An 18,365-nucleotide genomic window follows, 5' to 3' on the forward strand; every position below is an offset into this window, starting at 1 on the left:
AAAGAAAATATAAAGAAGGAAATAATAAACAGCAGAAAATGATGAGGTAGGACACAAATGAACAATACAAAGAAACAACAAAGCTAAAAATTGTTTTTGGAAAAGACTAACAAAAGTAATAAACTCCAAAGAGACTGCTCAAGAATAAAAAGAGGAGACGCAAATAACCAATACTAGGAATAAAATAAAGATAACTATTACAGATTCTAAGACATTAGAAAGATCATAAGAGGTATTATGAATAATTTTAAGCTAATAAATTTGAAAATTTATATGAAAACTTCCTAGAAAAATATAACTTATGAAAGCTAGCACAAGAAGAAATACAAAATAGAAATAGAACTATAATTCTAAATTGTAATTTAAAATCTTTTCATGGAGAAAACTCCTGGCACAGATGGCTTTATTAGTAAATCCTTACAAAGTACATTTAAGGACAAAATAACAATGTGAAAAAGAAATTCAGAAAGTAAAAAGAGTAAAAACATTCCCAGTTTGTCTTAGGAGGCCAGTTAAATGTGATACCAAAATCTGACAAAGACAGTAAATTACATGTGCTGCAGAAACACAGGTGCAAATATTTATACCAAATATTAGCAACCTAAATTCAGTGATATTTCAAAGGGATAAGATAATTATAACCAAAATGTACCTATTCTAGGAATGCTAAGAAGATTTAACATTCAAACAAAAAATAAGAACAAAAGAAAAATAGTATCTTAATTAAAGCAAAAAAGGTCTCATAAAATTTAGCATCTGTTCTTGGATTTCTAAAAAAACTCTTGTCTGGGCACGGTGGCTCACGTCTATAATGCTAGCACTTTCAAAGGCCAAGCAAGGCAGGAGGATTGCTTGAGGACAAGAATTTGAGACCAGTCTGGGCAACATAAGAAGACTCTGTCCCTACAAAAAAACTTTTAAAAAATTAGTTGGGCATGGTGGCCCACACCTGGGGTCCCAGTTACCTGGGAGGCTGAGGTGGAAGGACCACTTGAGCCCACGAGGTTGAGGCTGTAGTGAGCTATGATGGCACCACTGCACTCCAGTCTGGGTAACAGAGTGAGACCTGGCCTCTAAAAACAAAATTAAAAAATTATTTTAGCTCAACAGGAATACAAGGAAACTTCCTTAATCAGATAAAAGGATTCTATAACAAACAAACAAAAATAGCACACCTCATACTTAATGATGAAATATTGATCCTTCCCTCTGAAATCCAGAATAAGACAGTGGTTATAACTTCTATTCACCATTACTGAAGACTCCAGCCAGTGTATATTGGCAAGCAAAAGAAATAAAATGTATTGTGCTTGAAAAGGGAAAAACAAACTCATTGAGGATGTCATGATTGTTTATATTGAAAATCCAAAATAATCAATGTACACATTATTAGAATTAATAAATGAGGATTGCAAAGTTGTTGGGAACAAAGCTAATATACAAAAATTGATTGTCTTTCTACATAATAGCATCAAAAATAAGAAAACAAAAATTTTGTAATTACCATTTATAGGAGCATTAAAAAGCAAGTTATAAACCTAACAAAAGAGATGCAAGGCCTCTCTATAGAAAACTATAAAGCATTTGTTGAGAGAAAATTTAGAAGAACTAAATAATATTTTAAATTAGGTTTTCCAAAAGAAGATGCTTATATGAAGTTTGAGTGCCACAGGTTTATTAGGGCTCAATACCTATGGAAGAAAGGGGAGGGAAGAAGAACTAGGCAGAAAAAGAGTTTGAACTGCAATGTAAGCCACACAAAGCCTGGGCCAATCCTGCTGGGACCTCTAAAGTGAATACTGCCAAAAGAGTTGATGCACATCACAATGGCTTCTAGACCCATCTCCTCACCCACCACCCTCTGCTCAGTCACTGGATGTGGGATTCCCTGGAAAGGGTTGACCTAGCATCAGGCAGTTCTTTGCAGTTAGGGTAGACACTGAAGATTCTCACAGCTGGAGGCTGTCTGTGGACTGCAGTCCCTGAGATTGGGTAGTAAATCCTTCTTAAAGAGGGATCTAAGCAGCCTATCCCTATTTCCCACAAATGTTCATGAATTAGAGCTCTCAGTATTGTCGTATCAGTTTTCCTCAAAATGAGCTAAATATTCAATACAATCCCAATCAACATTTCAATAGACTTTTAATTTAATTTTTTATTTTTTTGTAGAGATGGGGTCTCACTATGTTGCCCTGGTCTCAAACTTCTGAGCTCAAGTGATCCTCCTGTCTCAGCCTCCCAAAGTGCTGGGATTACAGGTGTGAGCCGCCGCACCTGGTCAAAATTCCAACAGACTTTAAAAATATGTTTTATTTTGGTAAAAATCCACACAACATAAATTAACCAATGGTGACATTTAGTACTTTCTTATTGTACAGCCACTACTTCCACAATATTTTCATCACTGCAAAAGGAAACCCCATATCTATCAAGCAGTCACTTCCTTCACTCTACCCCCAACACCTGGCAAGCACTAGTCATCTTTCTCTTTTTTGATAATCTCTATTTGTTCAGATATCCCCATGTATCTTTCTCCTCAGCTTCATTCTACCTAGATTTTTAGGTTTGCCAGTCCTTGCCTTGTCTGCCATCTATTGCCTGAGGTGGCTGCAGGTTGTAAACGATTTTAAATCCCATAAGCTGGCCCATCCCTGTGATGGCATGGAGAGGGGTGAAATAAAGGCAAGCCTCTGTGCAGGTTCCTCAGGGAACTGCCAGACAGATCAAAATGCACAACCAGGCCAGGTGCAATAGCTCACACCTGTAATCCCAGAACTTTGGGAGGCTGAGGTGAGTGGATCACCTGAGGTCAGGAGTTCGAGACCAGCCTGGCCAACATGGTGAAACCCTGTCTCTACTAAAAATACAAAAAAAATTAGCTGAGTGTGGTGGTGGCGCCTGTAATCCCAGCTACTTGGGAGGCTAAGGCAGGAGAATCGCTTGAATCTGGGAGGCGAAGGTTGCAGTGAGCCGAGATCGCAACACTGCACTCCAGTCTGGGTGACAGAGCAAGACTCCATCTCAAAAACAAAGACACACACACACACACACACACACACACAAACAAACACACAAACAAAAAAACATAACCACAATTTTTGAGAACACGTTCTGTATTTTGCACTCTGGCCCCAGTAAGCCACACCAGGAATAGGGGCCTTTGTTTCTATGGCTGCTGCCAAGCTGGAGAACAAGGGATGTTTCATGGGTAGGCAAAAACACCACCCTGCTTTCTTAAAGTTTAGTAGCCTTTTTCTTCATTAAAAGCACTCCTCCGGTTGCTCTAAGTTTTTAATTAGACTCCAGAGTTACAATAAAGTTGATTCTGACAGTTATTCTTTTTTTTTTTTTTTTGAGATGAAGTCTCACACTGTCACCCAGGTTGGTGTGCAGTGGCACAATCTCGGCTCGCTGCAACATCTGCCTCCCTGGTTCAAGCGATTCTCCTGCCTCAACCTCCCGAGCAGCTGGGACTACAGGCACATGCCACCATGCCCGGCTAATTTTTGTATTTTTAGTAGAGAAATGGTTCACTATGTTGGCCAGGCTGGTGTCGAACTCCTGGCCTCGTGATCCACCCGACTCAGCCGCCCAAAGTGCTGGGATTACAGGCGTGAACCATGGCACCGGCCGACAGTTATTCTTAGAACTCCTTACTCTACAATTTTCATTTCTCCAACAGATTTATTTTGGTGTGGAAATAGACAAGCTAATTCAAAGATTTATGTGGAAATAAAAAGCATTCAAGAATAGCCTGGAGTGTTTTCTTGAAGAAGAATTGTAAGACTGGGTGTCTTCTCTATCATTTAATAGGACTGCTATAAAGCTGTAATAGTTACGACAATAGTAGAAAAATAGACCAATGGAACAGACTAATACATAAATGGCCACCTGATTTAATTATTTTAAAGGTGGCACTGCAGAACAGTAGGGACAGGATAGCATTTTCAATAAATAGTGTTTAATCACTTGGATATCTGCATGGAAGAATGAGAATGTTGACCTGGGCCGGGCATGGTGGCTCACACCTGTAATCCCAGCACTTTCGGAGGCCAAGGTGGGCAGATCATAAGGTCAGGAGATGGAGACCATCCTGGCTAACACAGTGAAACCCTGTCTTTACTAAAAATACAAAAAATTAGCCGGGTGTGGTGCCGGGCACCTGTGGTTCCAGCTACTAGAGAGGCTGAGGCAGGAGAATCACTGAACGTGGGAGGTGGAGGTTGCAGTGAGCCGAGATAGCACCACGGGACTCCACCCTGGGCAACACAGCAAGACTCTGTCTCAAAAAAAAAAAAAAATGTTGACCTGTACCTCACACCATACACAAAAGTCAATCCCAGGTGGACTGTAGATCTAAGTATAAACGGCAAATCAATAAATCTTGTATAATAGAATATTTTTATAACCTTTGAGTTGGAAAAGGTTATAAAAAGCAGCAGCTGTGCATTCTGGCCAGATACTATGCTTTTCGCACGATACTCCCAACCCGCATACCAGGAGATTCCCTAGGGTGCCTATGCCAACAGGACCCTGGGTTTCAAGCACAAAATTGGGCAGCCCTTTGGGCAGACACCAAGCTAGCTGTAGTTTTTTTCATACCCCAGTGGTGCCTGGAATGCCAGCAAGACAGAACCATTCAGTCCCCAGGAAAGGGGGTTGAAGCCACAGAGCCAAGCGCTCTAGCTCAGCGGATCCCACCCAGACACAGCCTAGCAAACTAAGATCCACTGGCTTGAAATTCTCGCTGCCAGTCCAGCAGTCTGAAGTCGACCTGGGATGCTCAAGCTTGGTGAGGGAGGGGTGTCTGCCATTACTGATGCTTGAGTAGGTGGTTTTCCCCTCACAGTGTAAACAAAGCTGCCAGGAAGTCTGAATTGGGCAGAGCTCACACTACAGTGCCAAAAAGCCACTGTAGCCAGACTGCCTCTAGATTCCTCCTCTCTGGGAAGGACATCTCTGAAAGATACGCAGCAGTCCCAGTCAGGGGCTTATAGATAAAACTCCCATCTCTCTGTGACAGAGCACCTGGGGAAAGGGATGGCTGTTGGTATAGCTTCAGCAGACTTAAACGTCCCTGCCTGCCAGCTCTGACGAGAGCAGAGGATCTCCCGGCACAGTGCTCAAGCTCTGCTAAAGGACAGACTGCCTCCTCAAGTGGGTCCCTGACCGCCGTGCCTCCTGACTGGGAGACACCTCCTTGCAGGGGTTGACGGACACCTCATACAGGAGAGCTCTGGATGGCATCTGGCAGGTGCCCCTCTGGGACAAAGCTTCCAGAGGAAGGAACAGGCAGCAATCTTTGCTGTTCTGCAGCCTCCACTGGTGATACCCAGGTAAACAGGGTCTGGAGTGGACCTCCAGCAAACTCCAGCAGACCTGCAGCAGAGAGGCCTGTTAGAAGGAAAACTAACAAACAGAAAGGAACAGCATCAACACCAACAAAAAGGATGTCCACACAGAAACCCCATTCGAAGGTCACCAACATCAAAGACCAGAGGTAGATAAATCCACAAAGATGAGGAAAAACCAGCACAAAATGGCTGAAAATTTCAAAAACCAGAACACCTCTTCTCCTTCAAAGTATCACAACTCCTCGCCAGCAAGGGAACAAAACTGGATGGAGAATGATTTTGACGAATTGACAGAAGTAGGCTTTGGAAGGTGGATAATAACAAACTCCTCCAAGCTAATGGAGCATGTTCTAACCCATGCAAGGAAGCTAAGCATTTTAAAAAAGGTTATAGGAATTGCTCTCTAGAATAACCAGTTTAGAGAAGAACATAAATGACCTGATGGAGCTGAAAAACACAGCACGAGAACTTCATGAAGCATACACAAGTATCAATAGCTGACTTGATCAAGCGGAAGAAACGGTATCAGAGATTGAAGATCAACTTAATGAAATAAAGCATGAAGACAAGATTAGAGAAAAAAGAATGAAAAGGAATGAATAAAGCCTCCAAGAAATATGGGACTATGTGAAAAGACCAAACCTACATTTGATTGATGTACCTGAAAGTGACGGGGAAAATGGAACCAAGCTGGAAAACACTCTTCAGGGTATTATTCAGGAGAACTTCCCCAACTTAGCAAGACAGGCCAACATTCAAATTCAGGAAATACAGAGAACACCACAAAGATACTCCTCAGGAAGAGCAACCCCAAACATATAAACATCAGATTCACCAAGGTTGAAATGAAGGAAAAAATGTTAAGGGCAGCCAGAGAGAAAGGTCGGGTTACCTAAAAAGGGAAGTTCATCAGACTAACAGCAGATCACTCTGCAGAAACCTTACAAACCAGAAGAGAGTGGGGGCCAATATTCAACACTCTTAAAGAAAAGAATTTTCCACCCAGAATTTCATATCCAGCCAAACTAAGCTTCATAACCACAGGAGAAATAAAATCCTTTATAGATAAGCAAATGCTGAGAGATTTTGTCACCATCAGGCCTGCCTTACAAGAGCTCCTGAAGGAAGCACTAAATATGGAAAGGAAAAGCTGGTACCAGCCACTGCAAAAACATACCAAATTGTAAAGACCATCAACACTATGAAGAAACTGCATCAACTAATGGGCAAAATAACCAGCTAGCATCATAATGACAGGATCAAATTCACACAGTAACAATATTAACCTTAAATGTAAATGGGCTAAATGCTCCAATTAAAAGACACAGACTCGCAAATTGGAGAGAGTCAAAACCCACTGGCGTGCTGTATTCAGAAGACCCATCTCACATGCAAAGACACAGGTAGGCTCAAAATAAAGGGATGGAGGAATATTTACCAAGGAAATGGAAACCAAAAAAAAAAAAAAAAGCAGAGGTTGCAATCCTAGTCTGTGATAAAACAGACTTTAAACCAACAAAGATCAAAAAAGACAAAGAAAGGCATTACATAATGGTAAAGGGATCAATGCAACAAGAACAGCTAACTATCCTAAATACATATGCACCCAATACAAGAGCACTCAGATTCATAAAGCAAGTTCTTAGAGACCTACAAAGAGACTTAGACTCCCACACAATAATAGTGGGAGACTTTAACACCCCACTGTCAATATTAGACAGATCAACGAGACAGAAAATTAACAAGGATATTCAGGACTTGAACTCAGCTCTAGACCAAGCAGACGTAATAGACATCTACAGAACTCTCCACCCCAAAGCAACAAAAGATACATTCTTTTCAGCATCACGTCGCACTTATTCTAAATCGACCACCTAATTGGAAGCAAAACACTCCTCAGCAAACGCAAAAGAACGGAAATCCTAACAGTCTCTCAGACCACACTGCAATCAAATTAGACCTCAGGATTTTAAAACTCACTCAAAACTGCACAACTACATGGAAACTGAACAACCTGCTCCTGAATGACTACTGGATAAATAATGAAACAAAGGCAGAAATAAATAAGTTATTTGAAACCAATGAGAACAAAGACACAACATACCAGAATCCCTGGGACACAGCTAAAGCAGTGTTTAGAGGGAAATTTATAGCACTAAACAGCCACAGGAGAAAGCGGGAAAGATCTAAAATCGACACCCTAACATCGCAATTAAAAGTACTAGAGAAGCAAGAGCAAACATATTCAAAAGCTAGCAGAAGACAAGAAATAACTAAGATCAGAGCAGAACTGAAGGAGATAGAGACACAAGACTTCAAACAATCAGTGAATCCAGGAGCTGTTTTTTTTTTTTTTTAAAAGATTAACAAAATAGACCATTAGCCAGACTAATAAAGAAGAGAGAAGAATCAAATAGATACAATAAAAAATGAAAAAAGGTGATATCACCACTGATCCCAGAGAAATACAAACTACCATCAGAGAATACTATACACACCTCTTTGCAAATAAACTAGAAAATCTAGAAGAAATGGATAAATTCCTGGACACATACACCCTCCCAAGACTAAACCAGGAAGAAGTTGAATCCTTGAATAGACCAAAAACAAGTTCTGAAATTGAGGCAGTAATTAATAGGCTACCAACCAAAAAAATCACAGGACCAGATGGATTCACAGCTGAATTCAACCAGAGATACAAAGAGGAGCTGGTACCACTCCTTCTGAAATTATTCCAAACAATAGAAAAAGGACTACTCCCTAACTCATTTTATGAGGCCAGCATCATCCTGATAACAAAACCTGGCAAAGACACAACAAAAAAAGAAAATTTCAGGCCAATATCCCTGATGAACATCGATGCAAAAATCCTCCATAAAATACTGGCAAACCGAATCCAGCAGCACATCAAAAAGATTATCCATCACAATCAAGTCGGCTTCATCCCTGGGATGCAAGGCTGGTTCAACATACACAAATGAATAAATGTAATCCATCACATAAACAGAACCAATGACAAAAACCACGTGATTATCTCAATAGATGCAGAAAAGGCCTTTGATAAAATTCAACACCCCTTCATGCTAAAAACTTTCAATAAACTAGGTATTCTTGGAACATATCTCAAAATAATAAGAGCTATTTATGACAAACCCACAGCCAATATCATACTGAATGGGCAAAATCTGGATGTATTCCCTTTGAAAACCGGTATAAGATAAGGATGCCCTCTCTCACCACTCCTTTTCAACACAGTATTGGAAGTTCTGGCCAGAGCAATCAGGCAAGAGAAAAAAATAAAGGGTATTCAAATAGGTAGAGAGGAAGTCAAATTGTCTCTGTTTGCAGATGACATGACTGTATATTAAGAAAACCCCATTGTCTCAGCCCCAAATCTCCTTAAGCTGATAAGCAACTTAAGCAAAGTCTTAGTATACAAAATCAATGTGCACTCCTATACACCAATAATAGCCAAACAGAGACCCAAATCATGAGTGAACTCCCATTCACAACTGCTACAAAAAGAATAAAATACCTAGGAATACAACTCACAAGGGATGTGAAGGACCTCTTCAAGGAGAACTACAAATCACTGCTCAAGGAAATAAGAGAAGACACAAACAAATGGAAAAACATCCCATGTTCATGGATAGGAAGAATCAATATCATGAAAATGGCCATACTGCCCAAGGTAATTTATAGATTCTATGCTATCCCCATCAAGCTACCATTGACTTTCTTCACAGAATTAGAAAAAACTACTTTAAATTTCATATGGAACCAAAAAAGAGCCCATATAGCCAAGACAATCCTAAGCAAAAAGAATAAAGTTAGAGGCATCATGCTACCTGACTTCAAACTATACTACAAGGCTACAGTAACCAAAACAGCATGGTACTGGTACCAAAACAGATATATAGACCAATGGAACAGAACAGAGGCCTCAGAAATACCACCACACATCTCATCCTTGACAAACCTGACCAAAACAAGCACACCTTTGACACCATCTCATCTTTCACAAACCTGACAAAAACAAGCAACGGGGAAAAGATTTCCTATTTAACAAATAGTGCTGGGAAAAATGGCTAGCCATATGCAGAAAACTAAAACTGGACCCCTTCCTTACACCTTATACAAAAATTAACTCTAGATGGATTAAAGACTTAAACGTTAAGACCTAAAACCATAAAAATCCTAGAAGAAAACCTAGGCAATACCATCAGGACCTAGGCATGGGCAAAGACTTCATGATTAAAACACTAAAAGCAATGGCAACAAAACCCGAAAGTGACAAATGGGATCTAATCAAACTAAAGAGCTTCTGCACAGCAAAAGAAACTACCGTCAGAATGAACAGGCAACCTACAGAATGGGAGAAAATTTTTGCAATCTATCCATCTGACAAAGGGCTAATATCCAGAATCTATAAGGAACTTAAACAAATTTACAAGAAAAAAACAACCTCATCAAAAAGGGGATGAAGGATATAAACAGATGCTTCTCAAAAGAAGACAATTATGTGGTCAACAAACATATTTTAAAAAGCTCAGCATCACTGCTCATTACAGAAATGCAAATCAAACCCAAAATGAGATACCATCTCACACCAGTTAGAATGGCAATCATTAAAAAGTCAGGAAAGAATAGATGCTGGAGAGGATGTGGAGAAACAGGAACACTTTTACACTGTTGATGGGAGTATAAATTAGTTCTACTATTGTGGAAGACAGTGTGACAATTCCTCAAGGATCTAGAACCAGAAGTACCATTTGACCCAGCAATCCCATTACTGGGAATATACCCAAAGGATTAGAAATCATTCTACTATAAAGACACATGCACACGTATGTTTACTGGAGCACTGTTCACAATAGCAAAAACTTGGAACCAACTCAAGTGCCCATCAGTGATAGGCTGAATAAAGAAAATGTGCCACATATACACCATGGAATACATGCAGCCATAAAAAAGGATGTGTTCATGTCCTTTGCAGGGACATGGATGAAGCTGGAAACCATCATTCTCAGCAAACTAACACAGGAGCAGAAAACCAGACACCGCATGTTCTCACTCATAAGTGGGAGTTGAACAATGAGAACACATGGACACAGGGAGGGGAACATCACATACTAGGGCCTGTAGAGGGGTTGGGGGCTAGAGGAGGGATAGCATTAGGAGAAAACCTAATGTAGATGACGGGTTGATGGGTGCAGCAAATCACCATGATACATGTATACCTATGTAACAAACCTGCACATTCTGCACATGTATCCCAGAACTTAAAGTACTAAAAAATGAACAAACAAAAAACCAAAAAACAAAACAAAACAAAAAACACCAGCTTGCTGTAGTGGTTCACACCTGTTATCCCAGCACATTGGGAGGCCAAGGCATAAGGATTGCTTGAGCCCCGGAGTTTGAGACCAGCCTGCGCATCCTAGGGAGACCCCATCTCTACAAAAAATGAAAAAAATTAGCTGGGCATGGTGGCATATGCCTGTTGCTCCAGCTACTTGTGAGGCTGAGGTGGGAGGATCGCTTGGGCCCAGGAGGTTGAGGCTGCAGTGAACTGTGATCACATCACTGTGCTCCAGCCTGGGAGACAGAACGAGACCCTGTCTCAAAAAAAGAAAAAGAAAAAAGAAAAAAAAAAACAAATTAAAAAGGCACCAACCATATAGGAAAATATTGATAAACTGAACTACATTAAAATTGAGAACTTTGTTCATCAAAAGACACCACTGCTTCAAAATAACCTAGAGGTTGTAGAAAGTGGGTAGAGGTATAGATGAAACAAGATTGGTTATGAATCGCTAATTGTTTTTTGTTTTGTTTTGTTTTGTTTTGTTTTTTTGAGACGGAGTCTCGCTCTGTCCCCAGGCTGGAGTGCAGTGGCCGGATCTCAGCTCACTGCAAGCTCCGCCTCCCGGGTTTAGGCCATTCTCCTGCCTCAGCCTCCCGAGTAGCTGGGACTATAGGCGCCCGCCACCTCACCCGGCTAATTTTTTGTATTTTTTAGTAGAGACGGGGTTTCACCGTGTTAGCCAGGATGGTCTCGATCTCCTGACCTCGTGATCCGCCCGTCTCAGCCTCCCAAAGTGCTGGGATTACAGGCTTGAGCCACTGCACCCGGCCAATGAATCGCTAATTGTTGAAGCTAGATGATGGGTACAGGGTACATGGTGGCTTTTGACTTTACTCTTTCTCCTTTTGCATGTATTTGACATTTTTAATAATAAAAAATCAAAGGAAAGACTCCATTAAGAGAGTGACAAGTCATAGAGTGAAAAAAAGATGCATGTAACACAGATAACGGACAAAGGGCTTCTATAAAGAATATATAATCCTTGTGCATTATTGGTGAGAGTACAAAATGGTACAGCCACTGTGGAAAACAGTTACTCCTAAAAAACTTTTTAGGTTGCTCCTAAAAAACTTAAAAATGGAATTATCATATGATCCAGCAATTCCACTTCTGGATATATACACAAACGAATTAAAAGAAGGGTCTCAAAGAGATAATTGTATAACCATTCATAGAAGCATTATTCATAATAGCTAAAACATGGAAGCAACCCAAGTGTCCATCAGTGGACGAGTACAATGTAGTATATACACACAATGGAATATTATTCAGCCTTAAGAAAAGAAAGAAATCCTGCAATAAACTATTACATGGGTGAATCTTGACACTGTGCTAAGTGACATAAGCCAATCACAAAAAGACAAGTACTGCATAATTCTACTCCTATAAGATAATTAGTCAAATTCATAGCGACAGAAGGTAGAATGGTAGTTGCTGGGAGATAGGTGGAAGGGAAAATTAGGAGTTACTGTTTAATGAAGATAGAGTTTTGTTTTATAAGATGAAAAGATTTATGGAGATGGGTGGTGGTGATGGTTAGTGATGGTTACACACATTATAAATGTGTTTAGTACCACTGAACTGTATTCTTAAAAATGGTTAAGATAGTAAATTTTATATTATGTGTACTTTACCACAAAAAATAAGTTGAGAAAAAAGAAGTAGTTAAAAAAAAAATACAAAGAACTGATTTTTAAAAGACCAATAAGGGGTACAGTGGCTTACGCCTGTAATCCCAGCACTTTGGGAGGCCAAGGTGGGCAGATCACTTGAGTCCAGGAGTTCGAGACCAGCTTGAGCAACATGGCAAAACCCTGTCTCTACTGAAAATACAAAAAATTAGCTGGACACGGTGGCATGCGCCTATAGTCCCAGTTATTCATGGGGCTGAAGCAGGAGGATTGCTTGAGTCCAGGAGGTTGAGGCTGCAGTGAGCCCTGATCGTGCCACTGCACTCCAGCCTGGGTGACAGAGTGAGACCCTGTCTTAAAAAACAAACAAACAAACAAACAAACAAAAAACCCCAAAACTCATAAGGATAGGGAATACACACACACACACACACACACACACACACACACACACACACAACACAGAGGAGACTTGAATAAGCACTTTCCACATCACAAAAGTATCAGGGAAATACAAATTACAAACAGACAATATTATGTATTGGTGAGAATGTAAAGCACTAAGAATACCAAAGATTGCTAGTGCAAATATAAATTAGTACAATAGCTTTGGGAAATAATCTGGCATTATCTCCCAGAGTTGTGATAAGCATAATTTGTAGCTCAGCAATTCCATTTCTAGGTGTAGTATAAACAAACAAAAAAAAAATGTGTACACTTATCCATGAGGAGACATGAAAATTCCCAGAAACAGTTATTATAATAGCCCCAAACTAGAAAAAATACAAAGGTCAATCAACTGTAGAATGAATAGCAATATATTCATAAAAGTGAATAATGCCTATTAATTAAAAATGAATGAATTTTAGCTATGTAAATGTATTGTTGGATGAACAAATATATACCCCAAGCATAGTATAGGATTCTATTTATATACAGTTCAAAAACAGAAAATTAAAGTATTATGTTAGAATATAAAATAGTGGTTACCTTTAGGAAGAAGGGAGTTGGCAGTGATTTGTAGGGTACCTGAAGGGAGTGATTTGGAGTATGAAAACATTGATCTGGGTGATGGTTACATAGGTGTTTGCTTTGTGATGATTCATTGAGCTATATATTTATGTTTTATGAACTTTCAACATATGTGTAATACTTATTAAAAACAGTTTTAAAAAGAAACAAATACGATGAGCACACTGAATTGATAAAGTAATCACATTTTAAGGAAAAATATAGGATGCAGTATCAACAAGTAATGTCCTTACCTCTTTGGGATTAATATATTTCACAATCTGACGTGGTTCTCCTTGTCTTCTTAAATCAATCATACTTTTAAAGTGTTGAAATATAGCAACATTCTAAAGGTTCAAACATAAGATTTTATGATCAAAACTGGATTTTCTATTTCTACTTAGCTTTTTGTCTAATTAGGGCAAAAATGAATAAAGTACCATAAAATAGATTTTATGTATGCATACCAGATTTTAGAAATATTATGCACTCAGGGTTTGCTTTGATAACCCTAGTAATATTAGTATAATTCTCACAGAGTTTTATTCTTAAATTTGTAATAGAATCACTACCACCTATAAATGTAATGTCCCAAACTTTGGTAAAGTCATCTCAGTGTACTCTCCAGAGTAATCTAGAAAAAAAACAAAATACGGACTATGGATTAAGAACACTGAGTATGGGATACTCTTGTCTGGGTTCAGCTGTTAGTATTTAGCAGCTGTGACTCTCAACAAGTTGCTTAACCTCTTTGTACTCAGTTTCTTCAACTATAAAGTGGGAATCATAGTAGCCATCTCATACAGCTTTGGTGAGAAATAAATGAATTAATAGTTGTAGAGCACTTAAAGCTTTCTGACACAAGAAAACACTCAATAAATATTAGCCATTGTTACCATTGCAGAATCCTCCTTATTCCTATAGTAATTCCACTGATTTATTACTGGATTCTGTAATGGTAACAGCGACTAATATTTATTGAGTGTTTATCTATTTTTCACATTAGTGCAAATTTAGCTAAACAATCCCTACCAATTAGTCCATCTTGGAAAATTATTTCTTTGGTAACCCTCCCCTCAAACCCTAGCTCCCTAAAAATGCTTTAATAACCCTTGGTAAATACCCCACTCCCAGTTTGTTTGTGTTAAATCAAATAAAATAAATTCAAATTTAAGTAATCCACAGTACCAATATAACAATCTAAAGCCCCACTACAACTGCCTATGGAAGATGGTACAGCCCATGTCTATACTAATAGTATTCTTTCTGAAAGGAAGATATAATTTTCCCCAAATAAAACTCCAAATTGGGTATCAAGAAATATTTATTATGGTTTAAAATCTGAACAGTATCTTCTAAATAGGTGGTTACTATATCAGTTGTCTACTAATACATAACAAACCACCCTAAAACTTAGTGGCTTAAAGCAAAAACCATTTCTTATTTCTCTCTTTCTGTGGGTTGACAGGGGAGTTCTGCTGGTCTTGGTTGGACTCATACATGTGGCCTTAGTCAGCTGCCAGATCAGCTGGAGTTGGGTGATTTAATCAATATGGCCTCACACACATATCAGGGTCTTAAGCTGAAATTGTTGGAATATCTAGGATAGCTGGGCCTCTCTTTCCACACAGACCTTCAGTTTGAGCTTCTTCATAGTATGAAGATGTCTAGAATTCAGGAGAACTTTTGGGGTGCTTTTTAGTAATACCATATTCCGTAAGAAAAGTTAATTGGAAAATTATAACAACCCCACACAGGCAGAATTATTATAGGTCTAGCCCCTTTAGGAATGAAGTTTTGCATCATTCCCTTCCTCCACCCCTGAGCAAAGAACCACAACCAGCTGAAGTGCTTGCTGAAAAAAAGAGAGAATATGAAATAGCTAGTGGAAGAAAAAAGTTAAAAATACCAGCTATAATCCCATAATTAGTTGCAGAAACAGGTAGTATCTATGAGTATTTCTTCTATATATCTGCATATAAATATTAGCCTTTTTTTTCTTTTGTTTTCTCCTGCTCCCATTCCCCTAAAACAAATGTAAAGTGTGTTAATTAGTGTGGTAGGCAGCATAATGCCCCCCAACAAAAGATGTTCACACCTAATCCCTGTAATCTGGAACTGTAAATATGCTGTTACATGGAGAGGGTGAATTAAGATTGTAGATAGAACTAAGGTTGCTAATCAGCTGACTTTGACACAGGGAAATTATCCTGATTGGCCCAAGGTAATTGCAAGGGTCCATATAAAGGACATGTAAGAGTCAGCGACAGAGTGGTGTGATGTGAGAAAGACTTGACAGGTCATTGCTGGCTTTGAAAATAGGGGTTGCTCCAGGAAAGGATTTTAGGAGGAAAAAAAAAGAAAGGAAGGAAAGAAAGAAATGAAAAAAAAGAGAGAGAGAGAAAGAGAGAGAGAAAGAGAGAGAGAAAGAGAGAAAGAAAGGAAGAAAGGAAGAAAGAAAGAAAGAAAGAAAGAAAGAAAGAAAGAAAGAAAGAAAGAAAGAAAGAAAGAAAGAAAGAAAAGAAAGAAAGAAAGAAAGAAAGAAAGAAAGAAAGAAAGAAGAAAGAAAGAGAAAGAAAGAAAGAGAAAGAAAGAAAGGAAGGAAGGAAGGAAGGAAGGAAGGAAGGAAGGAAGGAAGGAAGGAAGGAAAGGAAGGGAGGGAGGGAGAGAGGGAGGGAGGGAGGGAGGGAGGACGCCATGAGCCAAGGACACGGGCAACTTCTAGAAGGAGGAAAAGGCAGGAAATTCTTCCCTAGAGCCTCCAGAGAGAACACAAGCCCTGCTGACCCTTGATTTTAGCCCAGTGAAGCCCATTTCAGACTTCTGACCTCCAGAACTGTAAGGTAATACATTTTTGTGGTTTAAAGACTAACTTTTTGGCAATTTTTACAGCAGCATTAGGAAATTAATACAAGTACTTAACCTTCCATCTGGTATTTAAAGTATAAGATATCATAGGTAGAGTATGGTTCAGCAAAAAGAGGAATAAAAATGATCCAAAAATGGATAAAGGTACTTTTGGGAAGGTTGTGAAGATGTTTTGGACCATATGAGGAATGTTAGGTGGAAGCACGGTTTTGATTCTATTTGGAAGTTAAATATGGTTAAAAAGGATGTGTATGGATGCCAACGTGACAAGGAGTAGACTCTGCTGGGTTATTCTATTGTCAACTTGACCAAACAAGGACAAATGTAAAGAAAATGACATACAGACACACCATAATCAAACGGCTAAAAACCAAAGACAAAGAGGCAATTTAAAAGCAGCCAGAAAATAAATACCACATTACTTTCAGAGTAGAAACAGTAACACTATTTATTGACTTATTAATAGAAACTATGGGAGACAGAATAGAATGGAATACCATCTGAATGCTGAGGGGGGGAAAAAATCCCAGTAACATGCCAGTCTAGATTTCTATGAAATGTGATAATATTCTTTGAAAATAAAAAGGAAATAAATATGTTTTTAGACAAACAAAAGCTGAAGGGATTTTTCACAAGAGGTCTGGTATCTAAGAAATCTTCTAAGAAATACTACAGAGTGTATAGGTGGCTCACATCTATAATTCCAGAACTTTGGGAGGCTGACATGGGAAGATCACTTGAGGCCAGGAGTTTGAGACCCACCAGGTCAAAATAGCAAGAAACCATTACTACCAAAAAAAAAAAAAAAAAAAGTGGGGGGAGGGGGACAAAATTTTAAAAATTATCTAGGTGTGGTGATGCACACCTGAAGTCCTAGCTACTCAGTAGGTTGAGGCAGGAGGATCACTTGAGCTCATGAATTCAAGGCTGCAGTGAGCTATGATTGCCCCAGTGCACTCCAGCCTGGGTGACAGAGCAAGAACCTGCCTCTCAAAAACAAAAACAAACTACAGAGAATTCTTGAGTTGGCAGAAAATTAATACCATAAGGAAGCAAAGAAGGCTGTAGGAAGAAATGAAGGGCTCTGGAAATGGTTTGTATCTGGATAGATAAAAATAGATACTGAAGGCCGGGCGCAGTGGCTCACGCCTGTAATCCCAGCACTTTGGGAGGCTGAGGCGGGCAGATCATGAGGTCAAAAGATTGAAACCATCCTGGCCAACATGGTGAAACCACATCCCTACTAAACATACAAAAATTAGCAGGGCATGATGGCACGTGTCTGTAATCCCAGCTACTTGGGAAGCTGAGGCAGGAGAATTGCTTGAATCTGGGAGGCAGAGGCAGAGGTTGTAGTGAGCTGAGATTGCACCACTGTACTCCAGCCTGGTGACACAGCGAGACTCAGTCTTAAAAAAAAAAAGGGATATTGAAATTAAAGAAAATATAAATAAAAATAAATGGAAAGACTCCCCACATTCATGGATTGGAAACCTTAGTATTGTTAAGATGACAGTATTACCCAAAGCAATGTACAGATTCAATGTTATCACTGTCCAAAATCCCAATGGCATTTTTTTAAAAAATAGAAAAGCCCATCCTAAAATCTATGTGGAATGCAAGGGACCCTGAATAGCCAAACAGTCTTGAAAAAGAATAAAATAAGTGAAAAAGTGTGAGTTGGAAGAGGCATACTTTCTGATTTCAAAACTTACTAAAGCTACAATAATCAAAACAGTTTGGTACTGGCATAAGGACAGATATATAGGCCAACGGAATAGCACAGAGAGCCTCCAAATAGACTCATATATATGTCATCAACTCATTTTTGACAAGGGTTTCAAAACCATCAAATGAGGAGGACAGTATTTTCAACAAATGTATCTGCGAAAATTATATACCCACATGAAAAATAATGAAATTGGGTCCTTAATTTACACCATATGCAACATTAAGTCAAAATGGATCAAAGATCTAGGTGGCACGCAGTGGCTCACACCTATAATTTCAGCACTTTGGGAGGCCGAGATGGGCAGATCACTCAAGGTCAGTAGTTTGAGACCAGCCTGGCCAAAATGGTGAAACCCCGTCTCCACTAAAAATACAAAAATTAGCCAGGCATGTGGCGCATGC

The 18,365-nt window shown here is 39.2% G+C and overlaps 1 protein-coding gene across 1 annotated transcript in view; it reads right to left on the reverse strand.

Annotated features, from left to right (window-relative positions):
• The window catches only part of C14H11orf65 (chromosome 14 C11orf65 homolog), a 75,443-nt gene that overhangs the window by 34,149 nt on the left and 22,929 nt on the right, over positions 1–18,365 (reverse strand). Inside the window, exon 3 of the mRNA XM_005579535.4 lies at positions 13,619–13,711. Within this exon, the coding sequence (XP_005579592.2) occupies positions 13,619–13,711 (93 nt within the window). The remainder of the gene's footprint in view (positions 1–13,618; positions 13,712–18,365) is intronic.

This window comes from Macaca fascicularis, chromosome 14, assembly GCF_037993035.2.
Source record: "Macaca fascicularis isolate 582-1 chromosome 14, T2T-MFA8v1.1".
NCBI lineage: Eukaryota > Metazoa > Chordata > Mammalia > Primates > Cercopithecidae > Macaca > Macaca fascicularis.